The sequence below is a fragment of the Peromyscus maniculatus genome, chromosome 2, assembly GCF_049852395.1.
Source record: "Peromyscus maniculatus bairdii isolate BWxNUB_F1_BW_parent chromosome 2, HU_Pman_BW_mat_3.1, whole genome shotgun sequence".
Lineage (NCBI taxonomy): Eukaryota > Metazoa > Chordata > Mammalia > Rodentia > Cricetidae > Peromyscus > Peromyscus maniculatus.
Genome location: NC_134853.1, coordinates 3,613,932 through 3,638,197, shown reverse-complemented (window position 1 = coordinate 3,638,197; position 24,266 = coordinate 3,613,932). Strand labels below are relative to the sequence as shown.

General features: G+C 42.5%; 1 protein-coding gene across 1 annotated transcript in view; it reads left to right on the top strand.

The window, feature by feature from the left end:
- Positions 1-14,103: 14,103 nt before the first annotated feature.
- Vcpip1 (valosin containing protein interacting protein 1) overlaps positions 14,104-24,266 on the top strand; it is a 28,607-nt gene continuing 18,444 nt past the window's right edge. Inside the window, exon 1 of the mRNA XM_006974682.4 lies at positions 14,104-17,207. Coding sequence (XP_006974744.2) covers positions 14,447-17,207 — 2,761 coding nt within the window. The 5' untranslated portion in view covers positions 14,104-14,446. The remainder of the gene's footprint in view (positions 17,208-24,266) is intronic.

The window sequence follows — 24,266 nt, the reverse complement described above, 5'->3', positions numbered from 1 at the left end:
TAGTGGCCTGGCTAGTTTTTATGTCAACTTTGCCCAAGCTAAGATCATCTGGGAAGAGGAAGTCTCAAAGAAGAAAATGCCTTCATCAAACTGACCTGTAGGCAAGCCTGTAGGGCATTTTCTTGACTAGTAAGTGGTGTGTGAGGGCCCACCTCACTGTGGGTGGGTGGTGCCACTCCGAGGCAGGGGTCCTGGACTGTAGAAGAGAGCAGGCTGGACAAGCAGTGAGAAGCAAGCCAGTGAGCACCAGTTCTCCATGGCCTTTGCTTCAGTTTCCTTAGTGTTCTGCTCTTGCTTCCTGCTTTGGCTTCCCTCAGTGAACTGTGACCCAGGATGTGTAAGACAGATAAACCTTTCCCCCCATAAGTTGCTTTGGGTCAGCGTTTTTATCACAGCAAACAGGAGCAAACAGACATCTAATGACCTTTTGATCCCTGGGTCCCACATGATGGGAGAGAACTGGTGCTTACAGGTCCTGTGATCTCCACATACATGCCGTAAATAAGTACACACAAATGCATGTTTAAAGGGAGAGTTTAGAAGGAGGCATGTATTTGCACACAGGTCAGTGTAACACAAGGCAGGGCTTGATAACTCTAAAGAGCTCAGGTAGTGGGAGTGACTATCAGTTGGATAAGGAAGGTCATACAGTGACTACAGAATTCATCCTGAAATGACACATGGACTCAGCAGGGAGAGCGGAATAACAGACTGATGAAGGATTCGGAGAACCCAGTTCCCAAACTCTGTCTTACCTCAAAATATCAAATGTGGTGTAACTGTAAAATACCACCAGGTTTGGCTTAGTTAAGGTTTTTAGTGCTGTGAAGAGACACCATGACCACAGCAACTCTTACAAGGAGAAACATTTAATCAGGGTGGCTCACTTACAGATTCAGAGGTTCGGTCCATTATAATCATGACAGGAGCATGGTTGCATGCAGGCAGACAACAGCTGAGAGTCCTACATCTCACAGGCAACAGGAAGTTGACTGAGACACTGTACACTATCCCGAGCACAGGAAACCTCAAAGCCCGCCCCCACAGTGACACACTTCTTCCAACAAGGCCATACCCACTCCAACAAACTCATACCTCCCAATAGTGCCACTCTCTATGAGATTATGGGGGCCAATTATATTTAAACTACCACAGGGTTTAGGGTTTGATCTAGCAGACATTCCCTAAGCCACACTATAAATCCACTGTTCATCTATTATCCTAAAGGCCTCTATGTAAGGATGTTATGTCCATATCACACGAAAACACAGTTATTGTGGCATTTAAATGATCTGTCTTGTGCCATACAGCTAGGAAGTGGTAGACCCCAGACAAACCCCAGAATGTGTTGAGTACAGTACAATGGAAGATAAATAACCAGTTCTCTGGAAACACGGCACTTGCTTTGCAAGCAAATCTTTGCTTTGAGTGAACACATCAGTAAGTGAAATGATTGACATTAAGTGGCTATTTTGAAATTCCTTTACGAATTTTGTAATGGTGTTCATCATATGACAATGGGCTGAAGCAAGGGAGCCGAAACCCTTGCACTGGTTCTAGTTACCGCTGGCATGAAGATCTTGCACCACTGGCTACAGAGGCTAATCACAGCAAAGCCATCTCATTCTTAGGGAGGACATCTACTGAGGTAAAGATGTCACGCATTGCTGGGCTGGTTTCTTCTTGAATGTACATTCTTTTCTTTTCTTTTCTTTTCTTTTTCTGAGACAGGTTTCGCCATATAACTCTGGCTGTCCTGGAACTCACTCACAGAGATCCACCTACCTTTGCCTCCCGAGTGGAGTGCTGGGATTAAAGGCGTGCACCACCACTGCCCAGCTTGTATGTATAGTAGGAAATAACTTGCTTTTTACTGATGCTGCTTTCAGTTCTACTTTTTACATTTTCTAATTTCAGAGGTTAAGAAGACCACAGTTAGCAAACCATGGTCATCTTAATTGTTTTAAAGATGCTTGTGAAGCTGTGTGCTATTTTCAGACTCTGGAATTTAATAACAGTTACAGACCACAGTGAGTAAGCACGTCAGGAAGCCAAGAACAGTGGAGGACATTAAAACATTAGGGTGCAGGGATGTAGCTCACGGGTAATATGCTTGCCTAGTGTGCACATAACTCTGGGTAGACTCTCCACCACACACGGAAATGATGTGTGGTGGTATGCATCTGTCATCCTAGGATTGGAGAGGTAGAAGCAGAGGATCATCCTTGGGGATTGAGGCCCATCTAGGTTACATAAGAACCTGTCTGAAAAATATTAAAGCACTAGGCACATTCTTATTAAACAGCTTGGTTATAGGTGCCAAGTGTGGTGAGTTTTATGGTTCATTCGGCAGGGCTGGCTGTATTGTATGCCAGATACTTCAAAGAACATTCCGGAGAACCTTATATTTATTTTGTTCTCTCTCTCTCTCTCTCTCTCTCTCTCTCTCTCTCTCTCTCTCTCTCTCTCTCTCTCTCTCTTTCTCTCTCTCTCTCTCTCTCCCCCCCCCCCGTTTGTCTCTGTCTCTGTCTGTCTCTCTCTTATTTAAAAGCCTTTAATACTATACTTTCAGGGACCATTTCTACAGTTCATTAAGAGCTTGTATCATGAAGTGCTGAGACATTTTACAGGACACTTTAGTTTCTGTGTCAACGACACAAATTTTGATTGAGAGATAGATGAGGGGACTAGATTAAAAAGAATCAAAAGATTTGTGGCCTCATTTTTTATCCTAACTGAACAACTATAAAAAGGACATTTTTTGAGAAAATCAAGAGTATTTGGTTGTGGATGGGGCTGGAGGGAGAGCTCAGTGGTCAAGTGGCCTCTACCTTAGATTTCTGCATGGGATACTTGATTATCTTAAGTTCTTAATTTCACTTGTGGCTTAAGCCATTTTTTCTCTCAAAGCCATTAAAGAAGATATTTGTTCAGGGGCCGAGGGGCTGGATCACTGGTCGAGAGGCAGTGAAGAACACTGGGCTCATTCCCAGCACCTACATGGTGGCTCACAACCATCGGAAACTCCAGTTCCAGTGGATCCAACCCCCTCTTCTGACTTCTATCGGTACCATGTACACGTGATGCACATACATACATGCAGACAAAACTCTCACATAAATAAAATAAATGAACCTTAAAAAGTTTTTAAAAAATATTTGCTTATAAAACTGGCATTAGACTTAACTAATTGTTGTTAGTTTTATGATGTTATTGTGTTATATAAGAAAATGTTCATATTTTATGAAAATTTTAAAAATTATATGAGTGTATCTGTTTGTGGGTATGTGCATGCAAGGTGCAGGTGCCCCCAGGGACCAGAAGAGGACATTGGATCCTCTAGGGTAGAACTGGAATTAAAGGTGGTGTGAGCTCCCAGATGTGGGCGCTAGAAACCAAACTCAGGTCCTCTAAAGAACAATGAGTGCTCTTCACTACTGAGCTATCTCTAAAGCCCCAGAAAATGTTCATGTTTTAGTGATGATTAATACATCAAAGGACAAAATTACATGATGTTTTGAATGTGCTTTGAAGTATTCCAGCAAAAGAAAATGATGGGGGCAGACAGGCTGAAGCCAATATCTGCACACTGAACACTTTGAATCAAAGCAATGGGAGTTCTTATATGTTTCAAATTTTCAAAAAAAAAAAAAGAAAAGTTCAAGAAAATTCTTTTCTTTTGAGATGGGCAGGGTCTTGCTCCATAGCTCAGGCTGGCTTCTTCCCTCAGCTCCCAGATCCTGGGATAACAGATGTGCCTCGCCACACCTGACTCGCAAAGGTTGTCACTTGCTGCTGTGACTTTATACATTTCTGACAGTCAGGAAACACAATCTAAAGTTATACAAATTCTTCATTTCCTAAGGTTGCCCTAAATTGCATGCCTGTTTCTACCCAGAGAAGGGCATTCTCCATCTACTAGCTAGTTATATTTAAAAACTCAAACCTTCACCATCTTACTCTCCGCTTAAAATCCTTCAAAGGATTGCAGTTTCTGAAATATAACCAGAAGTTCCTGTGGGAGCTGGCTGTCTCTGCTACCTCCTGCCCCCGGCTTAGCCTGCTGGCTTCTTTCAGATCTTCAGGGGCCAAGGTCTGTTTAGGCCGGTGACCTTCCCTGAGCTGCTCAGGATGTTCTCTTAGAACACCCTCCTCTACCCATTGTTTGCCCCTTCTACAGGCCAGCCCTTTTTACGGGCAAGTTTTACAACGTGTCCTTTTGTTTCATGTCTGTTTTTTCCACTTCTGAAATCTCCATGTGTATTTTATCTACTGCGGACAAGCAACAGCACTCCATTTTATTGGCTCCCTAAGAAACATGTCTTTCCAAGCTTCTAATCCTGTGTCACAGGAATACACTTGAGGTGTAGCTTAAAAGTATTAGAAAGAGGGAATTTGGTGAATGCTATCCAAAAGGTTGGCTCAAGTTTTAGAAGAAATGGGGCTGAGGAAAAAGAAGAGGCATTTGGAAGAAGTATCAGAGGGCTCCTAAGTAAATCATTACTAACAGGCCAGCAGGCGACCACAGTGGTTCTCTGTGTGTCTGAATTCATTAATTTTTTGGTCTGTGATGCTCATCTGCTCAGTCAGTACCCAACCTGCAGCTTAGTTCTTCAAAGAGCAGGGAAGGATACACAGTCCCTCACTCTTGGACCAAGTCAGGGGACAGGAGGCAGATGAGGGACATGGGGCTCTCACGTGCAGCTAGGGAGCCAGAGTCGAAAGGGACGTGCAAAAATGTCCCAGCGCACGGCACAGGGAGAGCCGAACACCATGTTCTAAAAACAGAATAGGGAAACATACCAAGTTCTAATAAGACAGGTAGCAAATTTGAGTCTAACTATAAGCTTGTGTAGAGTTACACAATCATTTATTTTCAAAACTCAACACTATATACATAGTATTTGTGCAGAAGGCGCTAGAACTCATTTTAAGAATTAAAGAACCAGGTGGTGGTGGTGCACACCTTTAATCCCAGCACTCGGGAGGCAGAGGCAGGCAGATCTCTGTGAGTTTGAGGCCAGCCTGGTCTCCGAAGCGAGTTCCAGGAAAGGCACAAAGCTACACAGAGAAACCCTGTCTCGGAAAAAATAAATAAATAAATAAATAAATAAATAAATAAATAAATAAATAAATAAAATTAAAGAGTACATATCCACTCCCAGATTATATGGAACACTTAGAAACGTGTCAAACACGGGTCACAAAGCAAGTCTCAACCTACACCAAAGTTCACTACGTTAAAGCAAATGACAGGGAGGGAAAAGGAAGAAAGCCCATAAGAGAGCAGGTTCTTTAACAAGGGAAGAGAAATACAGCATGAGAGAGGAGACTAGTGATGAGGAGAGGGATGGAGGGAGGGAAGAAAGGAGCGGAAAGAAAGGGAGGGAGAAATCAGAACCTTCTACCAAAGTAACTGCTGGGTATTATAAAAATGTCAGCATTGTGCTGTGCATGGGATTCTCTCTCTCTCTCTCTCTCTCTCTCTCTCTCACACACACACACACACACACACACACACACACACACACACACACTCTCAGCACTTGGAGAACAAGGCAAGAGGACTGCCAGTTCAAGGCCAGCCTGAGCTACACATTGAAACTCTGTCTCAAAACAGCAGCAGCAGCAGCACCAGGTCAGTCAATGGTCACAGAAGATGAAAACGGAAGTACTGGCTGTTCAGAATACGGCCGGCCAGAGACACAGGGCAGGAGGCAGGGCAGGACCCAGGATCCCGTAGCCAGGAAAGACATTGTTAGGACCATTGGGGAGATCTGAGGAGTCTGTAGACTAGATAAGTCTTTTACAAACATTGGTTTCCTGGATTTTAAAAGCTGGTCTATGGTTACAGAGAGGATGCCCTTGTTTTGGGAAATAAGAACTGGGGTACCGGGGGTAAGAATCCATCATGCCTGTAAATTAAGTTGTTCAGAAAAGGTCTGCACGTGTGGTACAGGGACAAAGACAAAATAAACGGGGAACACTAACTCCAGGGAGCCCGCGATGGGCATAAGGAGAGTTTTCATCATATTCTTTTCCGTTTTTCTTTAAAGTGTGCATGCGTGCGTGCGTGCGTGCGTGCGTGCGTGTGTGTGTGTGTGTGTGTGTGTGTGTGTGTGTGTGTGTGTGTGTTTGCCACAGCATGCCTGTGGAGGTCAGAGAACAACTAACTTTCTGGAGCCTCTTATCTCCTCCCACATGGCTTCCCAGGCAGAGTCTGTCTTGTTGCTGTTGCGATCGATGTGCTTTGGACCCGGGCTAGCTGGCCCATGAGTTGTCTTTCTTTGGTCTCTACCTCCCATCCTGTGTAGGAGTGCCGGGATGAAGATGTGTAACCATGCCATCCTCTTTTTTACAAAGATTTGGGGGACTGGATGGTCAAGCTGTCAGGCTTGTACAGAAAGGGCCTTTGCTTACTTACCGAACCACTTCCCTGGTCCTTCTTTCAATTGCTCTAAAAGTTTGAAATTAAGTTTAAAAAAAATTATGTACATGTCAAAATTTTTAAAGTTCATGTAGTCAAGATCTGAAGTTTGGATAAATAGGTGTTTTTAAATATTTCATAATTTAAAAGGAAAAATTAAAAATTAAATCTAGCCAATTGTACTTAAAAGGACTCCCCTGGGTCAGAAGAGCTGAGCTGTTACTCACAAAAACAAGGTAACCTGTGGAGAGGACAAAGTGCCCTCAGGACTGCATTCCTCTGCAAGGCTTTAAGCACACAGGATGTAGAAGCTGGAGGTGACCTGTCCAGCTCTGCGGCTTCGGCCTGACAACTTATCTGTAAACAACAGGGGGTTTTTATCTGTTTCTGTGACAGGATGTAGAGATAATAAACACTTAGAAACCTCCTAAAACCTGTTTCCTTGTCGTCCAGTTCCTGTACATGTATGCCAGTGCAGTCAAGATTCATACATCTCACTGTAAGCAAAGCGCTTCACTAATACAGCAAGGTCATAGAAGCAAACAAACGAGGCCCTTGAGGCGGCTCAGCAGGTGAGGACACCCGCTCAGCAAGCCTGCCCACCTGGGGCTGATCTCCAGAACCTGCCATGGCAAGAGAAGCCACTCTAGAGAGCTGTCCTCTGACTTCACAGGTGCACTGTGGTACCAACACGCCTACGCGCGCGCACACACACACACACACACACACACACACACACACACACACACACACACACACAGAATGATCAACTAAAGACACGGTGAACACTTACTCCCAATCCACAACCCAACAAGGAGAAGGGCCCGGAATGAGTTTGCCTGTGGCTTTATGCTCACTCTCTTTTGCTACCTCATTTCACTTTCATTTCTGGAAAGGTTTCGTTTTCTCGTGGTATGAGGGTGGAGGAACCCAAAGGGTCCCCACAGGAGTCAGCTTGTTCCGTATCACACACCTTGTGAGTGGTGAGGCCGGAATTTGCCTCTCTGTCTCATCCACATCGCCATAGTTTGTGTCACAGATCATGAACACAGACTCGATGCCCCTGGGGGATGAGTCATGCTGGACAGGTGAGTAGGTGAAAAGCCACCCTCTAGGGAATGCTCAAAATATCTCCAGGTTAGAGCAGAAACTTCAGAATTTCCCCGGGGAGGTCTTCTCGGTGAGTTAGTCACCTTGTGGGATTCCGGGATTTGGAGATGGGCATACCTGGTCTTTACAGTCTCCCTGAATCTTCCAGCAGAGGATGGAAGAGTCCTTTAACCACTTTTGTGCTCCCCCAACCCCAATGAGACAAACTGATAGTTCAGTAATAATTTAGTGTATACGGAAGAAGACAGAAATATCTGCAAAAACCAAAATCGACATTTAAAACAGCTGGGATGGCTGACCTGGCACACATTTCCCTGCATCTTAAACACCACAAGGTGGGTCTAGAGGGCATATGACTTTGTAGGCCTGCATCCAAGCACCTCTGCCCCGCCCTTTTTTATTGTTAGTTTTTGGTACAGGTCTAGTTTGGCCTTGAACTCCTGATTCTCCTGCCTCAGCCTCTCAGGGGCCAGAATTATCGATATGTGCTACTGTGCTCAGCTGTTCCCGTCTGATTAGTATTTTGCTGTCTCCTGGTCAGGCAACTTTTAGTATTTGACACGAGCTAGAAACGGATCGAATCAGTCACTCTGCTCTCCAGTTTGTAATCTCCCTGGCTGTAGTTTCCTTGGCTGTATAAAAAGGAAATAATAAAAGCCTACCATTCTAGCACTGGGGACCCTGTCTTGAAAAACCAAACCAAACCAAACAAAAACCAAAAACCTTACATCAAACCAATTCAAACAACAAACAAGCAAAAACCCCACCTCACTAAGATCAATGGGGAAATCATAAAGGTGTATGATACACAGTGAGTACTCCTCAGTGTTTTTCTGCTCCCGCCTCTGCACACACATCTAACAACAATGATCTTATGGTGGTTGGCCCTCGCCACGCTGCAGACTCTGTTCTAAGCACACTATGCAGGAACTCACTAATTTAATACTCACTGCAGCCCTCGCAACGAGCACCTTCATTTTATAAATGAAGATAATGAGACACAGGCAGGACAGACGAGTTTGCCCAAGTTCAATCGGGCGCTAAATGACAGAGCCGGGACTCACTGCAGACAGCTGGGCTCGGAACCAGCATTTCTAACCAGCACGTGTGACACCCACTCTGCTGTCAGAACCACCCGGGCACACTGCTCAACACATCCTTTTGGTCTGTCTCCCAAATCAGGAGAACACCCGAGAGGGTAGATTTACATGGGGGAAGGAACTGCAGGTCACAGTCCATTCTGAATTTTTTATTCTTTGTTGTTCTTTGCTTTTATTTTAAAATATTTTAAAATTTTCAATAACAAACAATTGAAATTAACACTTCAAGAGAACTTATTAAATCTACCTTGTATCTGTACAAACAGACATCTAGGATACTTGTTCAATCTCTATACCTTTGTGGATAATATCTGTTATTGCTTATAAAACATAACCATTTTTTTAAATAATGTCATTTAAGAACAACTTGCTGTAACTAAAATGATATAAATACATATACATAAAGCAAAGAGAGAAGTTGGTGAATGAGTCATAAATCATATGCTTTTAAGTGTGAGTTTTTTTTTTAAACCTACCAGTCACAAAAATGTATTGCAAATTGCTCTTCTGTGCCAAGGAGGATACAAATGATTGCTCGCCTATTCTTAAGATGGAACTGTAAATGTAAGCATCCTTTCTATAAAACAATACAAAATATAAGCTTTTAAATTCTCTAGGAAATTTTACCCTAAAATTCTACTTCATTAAAGGTGCCTTCCGAAGAACTGAGATGTAGAAAATAGATATAAATCACAGCAGAATTACAAAAGCAATTTTGGTGGTAAGTTCTTTGCTCACTATTTCTAAAAAGGAAAACAAAACTAGGCTGACAGTGGCACATGCCTTTAATCCCAGCACTCGGGAGGCAGAGGCAGGTGGATTTCTGTGAGTTCGAGGCCAGCCTGATCTACAGAGCAAGATCCAGGACAGCTAGGACTGTTATGTTACACAGGGAAACCTTGTCTTTAAAACAACAACCAAAAAAAAAAAGGGGGGGGGGGAAGAAAAACTGCATAGAGGGAGTGATTATTTTAATGTCAGTATGTGGTTTGAGAACTACAACTAATTAGTAAATAGTGAATATTTTCCCATTAGGAGGTGGTGATTAAGAACATGTGATTGAGAGCAGGTATGAGTTAATTCCAGTAATCCTGACTTACAAGTTGTTTAAAGGTCACTTACCTTCTTTGAATGTTTTCCCATTCTAAGTGGGACTGATGACATTATTATATAGGGACACTGTTAGACTTAAGACACTAAGTAAGGCACTTGGCACACGGACACATTCCTCAGGAGCACTCGGCATTTTTCTTGTTGCATTACTTTAATGGCACAAGAGTGTCTCATGGGAGAAATACCCTAACTCATTTAATCTGACCCAAACCTGTAGCTGGTCAATAGCATCAATATAAACAGTAGTAAAATTCCCACACATTTCTATTTATCATTTAGGATTAAATCCTATAAGGATGACTGCTGTAAACTTCTAACACATTATTGAACTACCTATCAGCAGCTAGGATTACTAAATTAAATATTCTCATGTTACTTTAAATAGATATATTCAATTCTTGCCAGCAATGGACTTTTTTTTTAAAGATCTATGCTAATTTTTAAGGCAAAACCCTGCCCCTAATTCACATTTTTATTGCTTTTTATACATTTTGCAGTTTCTTCTCTTGTTATACTATATAGCTCTTTATAGTATGAGAATGGCATACAAAGATAAAAAGCGAAATAGGTAAAGACATTAACAGTCTATTATAGATATGGCATTTACAGTCACTTATCAGTGGATAAACTTTTCCAGTGTTTCTGTAGCATCTCTGGAGCCTTCCCTGTTGGTAGGGAATGACAGCTGACTGGGATAACCCATTCTTCCCTGTTCCCACTATAATCATGTATTTTACAGATTGAATTTATTGGTAGATTTTGATCTGAAAGTTTCTGCACCAGAAGAAAAAAAAAATAAAATATTTTGCAAGAAAAAAGTTAAATCTCTCATTTACACCATCTACAAAAATACAATTCATGTGAATTAAAACATTAATGGAAAAATTTCCCGTGTAACTTACAAGAAAATATGAGCCAGCATGAACTGAGCTTCGCATGAAGGGCACCACTTGTACTTAGCTTTCCAAATGTGTGCCTCTGATATCAGTTCAAAGTAGCTCTAAAGCCAAAGGCATGGGGAAACTCTGCTTATCAATAATTGTGTCAAGAGATGGCTTAGGACATTAATAGTACGTAGTAATTTGCTGTTTGTGCACATTGTTTACAGTATATGGCCAGGCTCGCCATAAAATATATACTGTAAACAATGTGCACAAACAGCAAATTATCTGTAGGACATGGTCCAGTATCTCATGCAGACCCTTGTGTATTTTTACTGTTTTTATTGTTGTTGTTTTGTTTGTTTGTTTTTGAGACAGAGATTCGCTAAGCACCCCAAACTAGTCCGGGACTACTTTACGTTCTTTCCCCAGCCTTCTGAGCATTAGGATTATAGACTGAGTCACCATGCCTGATTTCTTAAAGCAGACACTTGTCAGCTTCCTATCATTCGACATTCTGGAGCCATCGCTTGTCCGCTGCAAAGTCAAAACTCATTAGCACAGAGAGGTTCTGAGAAGTACTGCAGTGGAAAACAAATCGAGCTAAATGCATTAGTTACTTTTTGGTTGTTGTGATAAAACACCATGATTAAAAGCAAGGATGGGCCTGGTGAGGTGGTGGCTTTAATCCCAGCTCTCAGGAATTCAAGGCCGGCCTGATCTACAGGGTAATTCCAAGACAGCCAAGGCTACACTGAGAAACCCTGTCTCTAAAAAGCAGGGGGGGGGCGGGGGTGCGGAAAAGCAACTATGGAAGAAGAGTTTATTTTGGCTTAGGTCTGGGAGGTGGAGAGAGGGGAGGAAGGAGTAGAAATCCATCACGACAAGGGGGCAGCATGGCTGTAAACAGACCCAGCGGCAGGGGTGGGGAAGCTGAGGTCCACCATTAACACAAAGCGGAGAGAGCAGACTGCAGTGTGTGAGAGGCAGCTGTAGGCTTTCAGAGCCTTCCCCCAGTGACTTACTTGCTTCAGCAAGGCTGCACCATACCTGGGGACCCAGAGTTCCACTACCCACACCTATGGGGGAGGGCGTTTCTCATTCAAACTCCCACACTACTTTAGTCTGATTTGACTACAGGATCTTTCCTTCAACATGATGCCTATTAATCTCCATATGATTCATGGTGGACACCCTAAAAAACACTTGAGCAGGAAAGCGAGTTCTTCTTGAAGGAAAGAATACTGCCCAGCATTGTAATTTTACTGACGGAGGCTCCATTTGAAGCACTCTCTCTGACACAACCTATTGAGACTTAGTGCTGATGCTGTAAATGAAGACACACGCAGATTCTATATTAACTTGCTGCTTGCCAAAATAACACATAGCAAAATTGCTGACTGCCTTGGACTTAACTTCTGATATATCATCATCTGGGAAAATTAAGTGTTCAAATAATCTAAAAGGATTTATATTAGCAACCAACAGGGTTTTAAACGTATTTAGGCTTATACCTTTGCTCTTATCCATTAAAATATTTCTTATGCAAGTGTGAAGTACATCATGTTGTGGTTTTTAAATAATCACAAAAGAAGAATGAATTATTCTGTTTAAGGAACAGAGCTAATGGGAGGGAAGGAAAAAGGGAGGGGGAGGAGAGACTAAGACCTTTGAGAAAAACTTAACATTATTATTAGAATAATTAAGTGGACTCTTCAACCTTATTTTCTTTCCTTATGAAAGTATACTCCAGGGTCTACGTAAAGGGAGAGAAAGAGGAGAAAGAGGAAATGCAATATAAATGCAGTGACAAGCAGCCCTGCATTATTGGTTACGTATGCTCACTATTACATTAACGGTAACTTGAACTGTAAACTGTTAGGTTTATGAACATTAAGACTCAACTTCAAGACTGGCACAATAGTGTACGCCCTTAATCCCAGCAGTTGGGAGGCAGAGGCAGACAGAGCTCAGGAGCGCTATGCCAGACTCAGCTACAAAGTGAATTCCAAGCCAGTTATGACTAGACAGGGAGAGCCTGTCTTGGGAAGGGAAAAGATTCATCTTCAGCCATGTGCTGTACCTGTAATCCCAGCACGCCCAAGGTGGTGGTAGAAAGATGGAGTTTGAGGCCAGTCTGGGCTAGAGGGTCAAGAATTACAGCCTGTTGCTACATAGTGAGACCCTGTTTTAGCAAAAGAAAACAAAATCAAAAACCTCATCTGTGCCTGGGGCACAGGCCTGTAATTGCAGCTCCAGGAGAGGCAGAGACAGGAGGCTGGAAGCTCAAGGGTCTATCTGAGCTATAGGATGAGTTCCAGAACAGCCTAGGCAACGTGGACCCTGTCTCAAAACAAAAAGTAAACAGAAGGCTGGGGGACACAACTCAGTTGTAGTTTGTTTCCAGCATTCCTGGGGCCCTAGGCTCTATTTTCAGCATTAAGAAAAGGATACAGCTTTGGAACAACTTCCATTATATTTATTATTTTATGCATGCATGTGTGCAACATACATGTGGAAGTCAGAAAGTAACTTATGGGGTCTGCTCTTCCACGGTGGAGATCTCAGGGATCAAACTCAACCTTGTCAGTGGGTGCCTTCACCCACAGCACACTCTCTCCAGCTCAGATCTATTTCTCTATTAAATGTGTGTGATTGGATAACCAGGCTCTTAGAGCACATGGCTTTGCTTTTAACCCTATTTATACCACTTATGAGCAGTCAGAGAAATAGCCAGATTTTGCCACTGGCCACCAGTTGATGCTCACCTTGTTAATTTTCTCTTAAATTAGAGCAGTGGATTACGGATATGGTGAAGCTCAGTTATGGCACTTGCTAGCTAGGTGGAAATGTAAATAGATGATGTTAACCTTTTGGAGTTAAATCTTACCTACACGATAAAGACTATACTACCGACTTCGTGAGAGTATTTGAAAATTTAATATTTAAAAAAAAAAAAAAAAAGTAGTCCCATAGAAAGCTCTCTTTCCCCACTTAATCCATTTCCCATTTAATCCAGGACCTCTACCCTGGGTTCGATCACTGGATTCCACTTCCTAGCCCGGGATATCACTGGGATTTCTTCCCCCTTTTCGCCTTATAGCCTTTCCACTCCCCAAGTCTCGCAGCGGCCGTGGACTTCAGACTCTCCACCACATCACTCTTTTTCGCTCTTGTTTTCAGCAAGCAAACTTCTGCCCAAGGGGAAAGCGTGTCGGGACGCCACGCACAGCATCCTAGGAAATGTGGTCTCTCTGAGTCTTTCGCCTGGGCCGTAGAAGGGGGACTAAACTACAAGAGAGCCGCAGGTAGAAATACAACTACCGACAAGCCCCGCGAGTCATCGCCCTCTTCCTTCCTGCCCCCACCTTCCGAGGCCTTCCTTTTCCTCCTCCCCTGGGGCTCCGTGTCGCTTTGCATCATGGTATTTGAAGTTCGTTCTGGACGGAAGCGCCTGACACTCCTTCGCGAGAGAGGAGCCGGAAGACTCTGGTTCCCAGAGGGCAGAGCGGAGGCGCCGCCTGCGCAGTCTCAGTGAGGGCGTGTATGTCTGTCTGAGGGAGAGAGCGAGAGTGAGTGAGTGTTGAGTGCGGGGTGGGGTGGTGGCCGTTACGTTCGGGGCAACGGCTGAGGCAGTGGAGAAGTGAGAAGAGAAACAACGTCCGGCGCTTCCGCCCTCGCCGAGGAGGAGGAGGAGGGACCGGTAGGGAGAGGAGGGCCGTTCGCCCCGGCCTGGACTAGACCTCGTCGGGCCGGCGGAGGTCCGGCTATGCGCCTTTGAGGGTCGCTGCGGACGCCGCGCAGAGCCGAGAGCGATGTCTCAGCCGCCGCCGCCGCCGCCGCTGCCGCCGCCGCCGCCGCCGCCGCCGCCTCCCCCCGAGGCTCCGCAGACTTCGTCGTCGCTGGCGGCGGCGGCGGCGGCGGCTACTCCGGGGGGCCTTTCGAAGCGGAGGGACCGGAGGATCCTTTCCGGGAGCTGCCCGGACCCCAAGTGCCAGGCGCGCCTGTTCTTCCCGGCCTCCGGCTCGGTCAGCATCGAGTGCACCGAGTGCGGACAGCGGCACGAGCAGCAGCAGCTGCTGGGAGTGGAGGAGGTGACCGACCCGGACGTAGTGCTGCACAATCTGCTGCGGAACGCGCTGCTCGGGGTGACGGGAGCACCCAAGAAGAACACGGAACTGGTCAAGGTGATGGGCCTCTCCAACTACCACTGCAAATTATTGTCGCCCATATTGGCACGCTATGGAATGGACAAACAAACGGGCCGGGCCAAGCTGCTCCGGGACATGAACCAGGGCGAACTGTTCGATTGCGCGTTACTGGGTGACCGTGCCTTCCTCATCGAGCCAGAGCACGTCAACACCGTGGGCTACGGCAAGGACCGCTCCGGAAGCCTCCTGTACTTGCACGACACTCTCGAGGATATCAAACGGGCCAATAAAAGTCAGGAATGCCTCATTCCAGTGCATGTGGATGGGGATGGACACTGCCTGGTGCATGCTGTGTCTCGGGCTCTGGTGGGCCGAGAGCTCTTCTGGCATGCCCTGAGGGAGAATCTTAAGCAGCACTTTCAGCAGCACCTCGCCAGATATCAAGCCCTGTTTCATGACTTCATTGATGCTGCCGAGTGGGAGGACATTATCAACGAGTGTGACCCTCTGTTTGTGCCACCTGAAGGTGTCCCCTTAGGCCTGAGAAACATCCACATATTTGGCCTTGCTAATGTGTTACATCGTCCCATAATTCTCTTAGATTCCCTCAGTGGCATGAGAAGCTCTGGTGATTATTCAGCCACCTTTCTACCTGGGCTCATACCTGCAGAGAAGTGCACTGGGAAAGATGGTCATTTGAACAAGCCAATATGTATTGCATGGAGTAGTTCTGGTAGAAACCATTATATTCCCTTGGTAGGCATAAAAGGGGCTGCCTTGCCCAAACTGCCCATGAATTTGCTTCCTAAAGCATGGGGTGTGCCTCAGGATCTTATTAAGAAGTACATCAAACTCGAGGAAGATGGTGGTTGTGTTATTGGAGGAGACAGAAGTTTGCAAGATAAGTACTTACTCAGGCTGGTTGCTGCTATGGAAGAAGTCTTTATGGACAAACATGGCATCCATCCTAGTTTGGTTGCTGATGTCCATCAGTATTTCTACAGAAGGACTGGGGTGATAGGAGTTCAGCCAGAGGAAGTTACAGCAGCTGCAAAAAAAGCAGTGATGGACAATCGCCTTCACAAGTGTTTGCTCTGTGGTGCCCTTTCTGAACTTCATGTCCCTCCCGAGTGGTTGGCTTCAGGAGGGAAGCTGTATAACCTGGCAAAAAGTACTCATGGACAGCTGAGGCCTGACAAAAATTACAGCTTTCCCTTAAACAATTTGGTTTGTTCATATGATGCAGGGAAAGATGTCCTGACACCAGACTATGGATTGAGTAACCTAACAGCTTGTAATTGGTGCCATGGCACATCTGTGCGGAGAGTCAGAGGAGATGGCTCCATTGTGTATTTGGACGGAGACAGAACTAATTCTAGGTCTTCTGGTGGCAAATGTGGTTGTGGATTCAAACACTTTTGGGAAGGTAAAGAATATGACAACCTCCCAGAAGCTTTTCCTATCACTTTGGAATGGGGAGGAAGAGTGGTCAGAGAAACAGTATATTGGTTCCAGTATGAAAGTGATCCATCCTTGAATAGTAACGTTTATGATGTTGCAATGAAACTTGTTACCAAGCACTTTCCAGGTGAATTTGGGAGTGAGATCCTAGTTCAGAAAGTTGTCCACACTATATTGCATCAGACTGCAAAAAAAAATCCTGACGATTACACTCCTGTAAATATAGATGGTGCTCATGCTCAGAGAGTTGGAGATGTGCAAGGACAAGAATTGGAGCCTCAGCTACCAACTAAAATTATTCTTACTGGACAGAAAGCAAAAACTTTGCACAAGGAAGAATTAAACATGAGTAAAACTGAAAGAACTATACAACAGAACATCACAGAGCAAGCTTCTGCAATGCAGAAACGGAAAACAGAGAGATTAAAACAAGAGCAGAAGGGGCCGCCCAGAACTGTTTCCCCAAGTACTGTTCGAGATGGCCCATCTTCTGCTCCTGCCACCCCCACCAAGGCTCCCTACTCACCTACAACTTCCAAGGAGAAGAAGATTCGAATAACAACTAATGATGGACGGCAGTCCATGGTTACCCTCAAGTCTTCAACAACCTTTTTCGAACTTCAGGAAAGTATAGCCAGAGAGTTCAACATTCCTCCGTATTTACAGTGTATTCGATACGGCTTTCCTCCTAAAGAGTTAATGCCACCCCAGGCGGGAATGGAAAAGGAGCCAGTTCCTTTACAGCATGGTGACAGAATTACAATAGAGATCTTAAAAGGCAAAGCAGAAGGTGGTCAGTCACACTCACACACGGCTTCAGCACACCCACACTCGGCATACTCACACACGGCCCACACTGTGAAGCCAGAAGATATTGCTGTTACTGGCAAACTGTTGTCCAAGGAACTTCAGGAGCAAGTTGACAAAGAAATGTATTCCCTGTGTCTTTTAGCAACATTAATGGGTAAGAGCAATTGAAGTCTGATGGTATATCATAGTTGTGAGTATAAAATTCTGAGTTTTCCTGTTGTGGGGAGAAAAAAAAAAACAAACCTGTGGTTACCATAAATACTTAATTCTATACTATAGGAGAAAATTCTTTTATGTAGTGTTTTGGTAGTAGATATTAATATTGAGTGGATATTAGAAAAACATAACAAAATGAAAGTAGTTCTTCAACTGTCACCAGATTATTTATCAATATATTTAGATAACATTTATTTCAAAAATTGTTTAAAAAACAAATGTATCTATTTAAAGGCCTTTCTTTTTCTCCCTGTCTGAGCTCTTAGGCCTTTCCATTTTAATCCTTTTCATTTATTTTTAATTTCATTTTCCTGCCTGTCATGTGATTTCAGGACTTCCTGTTTGATGAATTACAGTTTCGGGTGTTTATAGTCTGCACTCCTACCTAATAGCCTATCTCCTCCATTTCCTGTTCTCTCTTTCCTTCATCATGTTTTTCTTATGTGGACACTAGGTTTTGTGTTTTAATTTCATGGTTCAATGACTCTGCCATAATTGCAGTGAATAGCTCATAAGAAACAAACAAAGATAGCAACGAGATTAAGAATTTCTTTTTAAAAATTCAGCATAGATTAAAGGAAAATATATTATCAGCTGAATACATGATTTCAGCCTTTAGATGACTTGGGATATGTCCTCGTGGTACATTTTATTACAGTATTTGCTTAACCTTTGTCTCCTAAGTCAGTGTTAGCGTACTTTGCCCAAGTTTTTAAGTAGGAAGTAAAATTTAAATGTTAGATGTTAGAAGGGCCTTAATTTTGCCGAGACTAGAACTGTCAGCCAGAAAGGTGCTGGCTTTTGATTCTGTTTTCTCAGACTACTAAATAGTAGTGAATTGGGCCTTGGCCCACTATAAGGAAAATTTGTTATTACTGGTTTATTAAGTTGGGAGCCTCCTAGTTAACGGGAGATCTAAAAACCGTACAAGCTTTCAGGTTGATATTGTTGATTTTAGCTTGGCAGGCATAAAAACTGAGTTGGAGACACTGACCTAGGTATTTTCTTATTTCTGAGATGCTGTGGTCTCTTAGAGACTGCCTGGAATAGAGGAATGGCTGTATGATCTTTGGAAGCAGAAGACACAATTTAACTCTTGGCCCTACTAATTCCTAACTTAGTGATTTCTCATAAACTATGAACTCCCCAATACTTCAGTTGCTTCCGTAGGAAATATCTCTTGTCGTTGATATGAGCATGAGTAAAGTATTCTCAGAACTCTGAAAAATTTAAATAACAGCCTCACAAAATGGATAAAATAAGGTATGTATAGAAAACATTTTAAGACTGGCAATTTCCCAAGTTAAAAACAGGATAATAATGTCTTTTTCTTTTTTTTTCTTTTGGTTTTTCGAGACAGGGTTTCTCTGTGTGGCCCCGGCTATCTTGGAACTCACTCTGTAGACCAGGCTTGTCTCAAACTCACAGAGATCCACCTTCCTCTGCCTCCTGAATGCTGGAATTAAGGGCGTGTGCCACTACTGCCCTACTGGTAATTATATTTTTTTAATGAAAGTTATTTAAAATACCAGTTTATAATTACTTTAAAAAAAACTGATCTAAGCTTCCTGCATCCAATTTTCTGAGAACTAGTTTAGATTGAAATGAGTTCCCCAAGATGCCACCTTCTGTTCTAATCCTTTCCCTCTTCACTTTTGATACTTACGTTACTATCCACAATCTATCAGATTTTTTATATGTATATATCTATTGCTAACACAGAATTTAAGTATAAAGGTATTTTGCTAACTTGAGAGACTTCTGCTTTAAGAAATAACACAAGCCTGGTATGGGATGCACATCTGTAATCCTAGCACTCTAAGCACGTGGGAACCTAAGGCATGAAGATCATGAGCTTTTCTTGAGCCTGGACTCCATAGCAACACTCTGTCTCCAATGATGACAACAACAACAACAACAACAACAACAAATCAAAACCCAACACAGGCCAAGTACTATGACAGGGGCTGCTCCTGTCTCTGATTGTTTTTTAATTATGTAGAGAAGGTGCTCTTTAAAAGTAACGTGTTTGTAAAAAATACTAGTTTGGGAATAGTTATATACATATGACTATATATAAAATATGGAGTATTTTGTAACTTGATGTTTAGATTGGTGATGCTAGAAAACAACAGGAGTTATTTGGAAAATGGTGAATTTCAAAATGCAGAAATAAGCTGCCTTTGTTTATTTGTTTAGAAAATAGCTTGTCAAGCTTTACAATACTTATTTATTTACCTTCTCACTAATAGTTTTGAATATGCCCTCTAAAGGTTTGAGAGATTTTTGTTTGCTATTCTAGGTAGATCCCCTTTATTTTTATATCCTATTCGTTTTCCTTACAGCATCTATTACAAACTTAATCATATTTGTTGGTTTATTTTCCCCTCCCTGTACTGGATTTGAAGTCTACAAACATAGAGAGTATAACCTGTTTTTTTTTTTTTGTTTGTTTGTTTGTTTTGTTTTGTTTTTGAGACAGGGTTTCTCTGTGTAGCTTTGGAGCCTTTTCTAGAACTCACTCTGTAGCCCAGACTGGCCTAGAATTCATAGAATCTGCCTGGCTCTGTCTCCCGAATGCTAGGATTAAAGGCGTGCACCACACTGCCTGGCGGAGTATAGCATGTTTTAGTGAATACCGTATCACCTGGCACATTGTATGATACCAAGCAAATGCTTGCTGAGTGAATGAACACAGATTAGTTCATCAAGATGAGTGTACGCCGTGACCCGAGACTATGTCAGGTACAAAGGTGAATGACACAGTCCCTGCCTTCTTGTGAACTTAGGCATTGTTTTTCTGTTGCTATGAGAAAGCACCATGACCAAGGCAACTTAATAGAAGAAAAGGTATATTTGGGTTTATGGCTTCAAAGAGGTAAGAGTCCATCATCATCATGGCAGGGAAGCATGGTAGCATGCAGGTATGGCATCTGGAGCAATAAGCTGAGAGCTCACTTTGTTTTTAGTGTTTCCCGACAGAGTTTCATTGTGTAACAGCCTTGGCTGTCCTGGAACTAGCTCTGTAAACTGGGCTGGCCTTGAACTCACAGAGATCTGTCTACTTCTGCCTCTCAAGTGCTGGGATGGAATTAAAGGCGTCCATCACCACTATTACGTGGCTGAGCTCACATTTTAAGATGGCACCAGAAGGCAGAGCTCACTGGGAATGGCAGGAGGAGGCTTTGAAAATTCAAAGCCCTGACCTAGTGAAGTACTTCCTCCAGCAAGGCCACACCTCCTAAATCCATGGGAACAGTACTACCAACTGGGAACTCATCAATCGAGTGCTAGAGACTGGGGGAGGGGGTGCATGAGGGGGGACATTTCTTATTTAAATCATCACAACTTGCCTGCAAGGGTCTCTGCTGAGGGAGTCTCCAGCTTTTGTAGCTTCCATTAAAACATGACCAATTTTCTTTTCTATAAACATAAAAATGATAAACCCCAAAGATAGCCAATAGCATTTAAGAAACCCCTTTGAGATATATATATATATAGATATATATATATATATAATATATATATGTAATATATATATATATATGTAATATATATATCTGTAATTGTGAAGTGTGCTGACTTGTAATAGCCAGGAACATGTATTTTTCCCCTTTTTTTGAGGGTGGTTTTGTTTGTTTTTTAGCTAATAGCTTCAGATGGTTGGGTTTATCATGATGGGAGGGTGTGATAAGGCACAATTATATCTTGTGGAGGTCATGAGGCAGAAAAAAGGGCTGTTTTGAGTTTTGTTTATTTTTGTGGTGCTAGGATTGAGCTTAGGACCTTACCTTCTTTTGGTTTTGGTTTTTGTTTTGGTTTGGTTTTTTGAGACCGGGCCCTGTGTAGTTTTGGTTCCTGTCCTGGATCTCGCTCTGTAGACCCGGGCTGGTCTCGAACTCACAGAGATCCGCCTGCCTCTGCCTCCTGAGTGCTGGGATTAAAGGCATGCGCCACCACCGTCCAGCTACCTTCTTTTGTTTTTAAGATCAATACTCATTCAATAGATTTTGTATTATTTATATCAACAGAATAATACATAGGCTACTCAGTATGGGGCATTCATGGAACTAGTCACAGTTGCTTTGAATCATATGATGGTAGTATAAAATACAATAATATTTTTTCTGTGATAGTTCACATGTGCTTTTAATCCATTTTATCTAGACCACTAGAGTTTATTGAACTTACTTTTTACAGACTGCCATCTTCATATAGTATTTAAGTCAAACCAATTATGGCTTTGTAAAATATGTTACTACAATTCCTTGTAGACCAGTTATTTGTATTTTGTTTTATGGTCTTATGGTAAATATGGTCTACCATAAGAATTTGGCTGATTTCTTTTTTCTTAGTATTATATTTTATTTTCTGATTATCATGGCTTTATCAGGAGGTAAAGATAGGGTTAAGTGAAAAACAAGATTTGTCTGTAGTTTATATGTCAATTTACTACTTTTGAGAAAATGGAGAAGTTTGTTGGATTTTTATTATACTGCTTTTCTTCCTGAAAGGACTATGGCTTTTTACTATATATTTTTAAAATACAGGGAGGATCTACTTGCATCAGTCCCCATCACCCAAAAACCTCTTAACACTTTGTAATTTCTTTCTTATGTATTAGTGAATGTGGTACTCGTGGTTGAATCTAGGACCTCACACATTCTCAGCAAACATATTTCTGCTTAGATATAAGCCCATTCTAATACCTCAGGAGTTTCCAAAATCACATGAGAACTCAGGTGCTTATTTTTTTAAAGAAAACATTGGCTCTCTACATTATTATTCTTTCTATATTTTTCTTCAAATGCTTGGTGAAAGTTTGAAATCTAGATCATGCTTATGCATATTGTTATTCCTTGTGTGCCATTCGATGGTTCTACTTATTTATATGTAGTACATTTGTAGTGAGAGTAGTCATATAATATGATGTTGATTTAGCACTTGATATATTTTACTTACTTTTATTTTCTTCCAAAGGATTCCAATATATATATAAAGTAAGATGTGGTAATTCTTTTTTTTTTTTTTTTTCTTTTGGTTTTTCGAGACAGGGTTTCTCGTGTAGTTTTGGTGCCTGTCCTGGATCTCGCTCTATAGACCAGGCTGGCCTTGAACTCACAGAGATCCACCTGGCTCTGCCTCCTGAGTGCTGGGATTAAAGGTGTGTGCCACCACCCCACTGATGTGGTAGTTCTTAACATTTGTACTTCCCAGAAGGAAAAAAAATTATTAATCATTTCATCTGCACAGATTCCTGTGTATGTGCACATTCCTATACACGATTGGATTTGTGGTCTATGAATGTGTATTAAATATACATCCTTTAACACTTAATGGAGACACCAAAAACTTGATTTACTTAAGAGACTGAGAATTAAGTAGAGTCAGGGATATGTTTCTTAGAAATAGTTTTGACTGGACAGGCAAGATGGCTGGCTCATCAGGTAAAGGTACTTGCTGCCAAGCCTGAAGACTTGAGTTTGATCCTCAGCAACCTACAAAAGGAGAGAACTGGCCGAGTGGCAGTGGTGGGTACCTTTAATCCCAGCACTCAGGAGTCAGAGCCAGGCGAATCTCTTGAGTTCAAGGCCAGCCTGGTCTACAGAGTGAGATCCAGGACAGGGTCCAAAACTACTCAGAGAAACCCTGTCTCGAAAAACCAAAAAAAAAAAAAAAAAAAGAGAGAGAGAACTGAATCCTGAAGATTATTTTCTGTGGGATTTGAGCCTTGCCCACCAAATAAATAAATAAATGTAATTAAACAACAACAACAACAGAAACATAACCTGTAGAGATTGTTTTGAGTATTGATAAAAGCAAATGTTTAAATGGGAGGGTCTGTAGGAGGAGCAGAGAGTTAGCATTCTTTCTAATAAAAACAACTTCATTCCAGTTCAAATTTAGTTACTCGAATTGTTTATTTAAGGCCTAGAAATATAGTTCAGTTGATAAAATGCTTGTCTAGCATTCATAAAGCCCCAGCACTGCATAAAACTGGGTGTGCTAGTGCACGCCTGGTTTGTAATCTCATCGCTGAGTATGTGAAAGTAAGAGGATCTGTAATAAAAGGTCATCTAGCTGTGTAGTGAATTGGAGGCCAGCTTGGGTGACCAAGAGGCCAGCTTGTCCCATAAACAAACAAACAAACAAATAAACACTGTTCATTTTCAGTTCACTAAGTTAAAATTTTTTTATTGCACTTATTTATATTTATTACATTTACTTACTTTGTGCATGTGCTCCTGGGTACACATGGAAGTCAGAGGACAACCTGTGTGAGTAGCTTCTCTCCTTCCACCATGTGGGTCCCAGGGATCAAACCCAGGTTGGCAGGCTTGTCAGCAAATGCATTTATCCACTGAGCCACTTGCCAATCCAAGTCCAGAGTTCTAAGTATTTCTTTTGGGTCTTTACAATATATTTCATATGGTAGGTGGGTAAGAGGGTAAGAGCATCCATTTTCTGTAACTCTAGTGCTGTGGTGGGTGGGGCCCCAAGGATCATTTACACTCGAGGTTCAGTGAGAGAACCTGTCTGAAAGGAACAAGGTGGAGAAGGGCACTTGCTGTCCTCCTCTGACCTCCATGTATCGCATGCATGTATTCCCCCACCACATGCTTTACACACGCACGCACGCACGCACGCACGTACGTACATGTGTCATGTAGATGTTAGACTTTTCAGTTTGTTTTCAAGTTGCAAAGTAGGAACTTCAAATTGACTTTTTACTTAATATAATTTTAAATGTCATTTTACAGATCTGGTGCTCCCAGAGGGTCAGTTACTCTACTTCAGTTTGTTTTTTTTTTTCCTCCTCTGAATTGTTTTTAGGCATTGTTTAAAAGGAAAAAAAAAACTTCCTTTTTTTTTTTTTTCCCTTAATGCTATATATTAGTGTTTTGCTTGCATGTATATCTGCACCATTTGTGTGCCTGGTACCCACAAAAGCCAGAAGAGGGTGTCAGATCCCCTGGAACTAGAGACAGCTGATTGT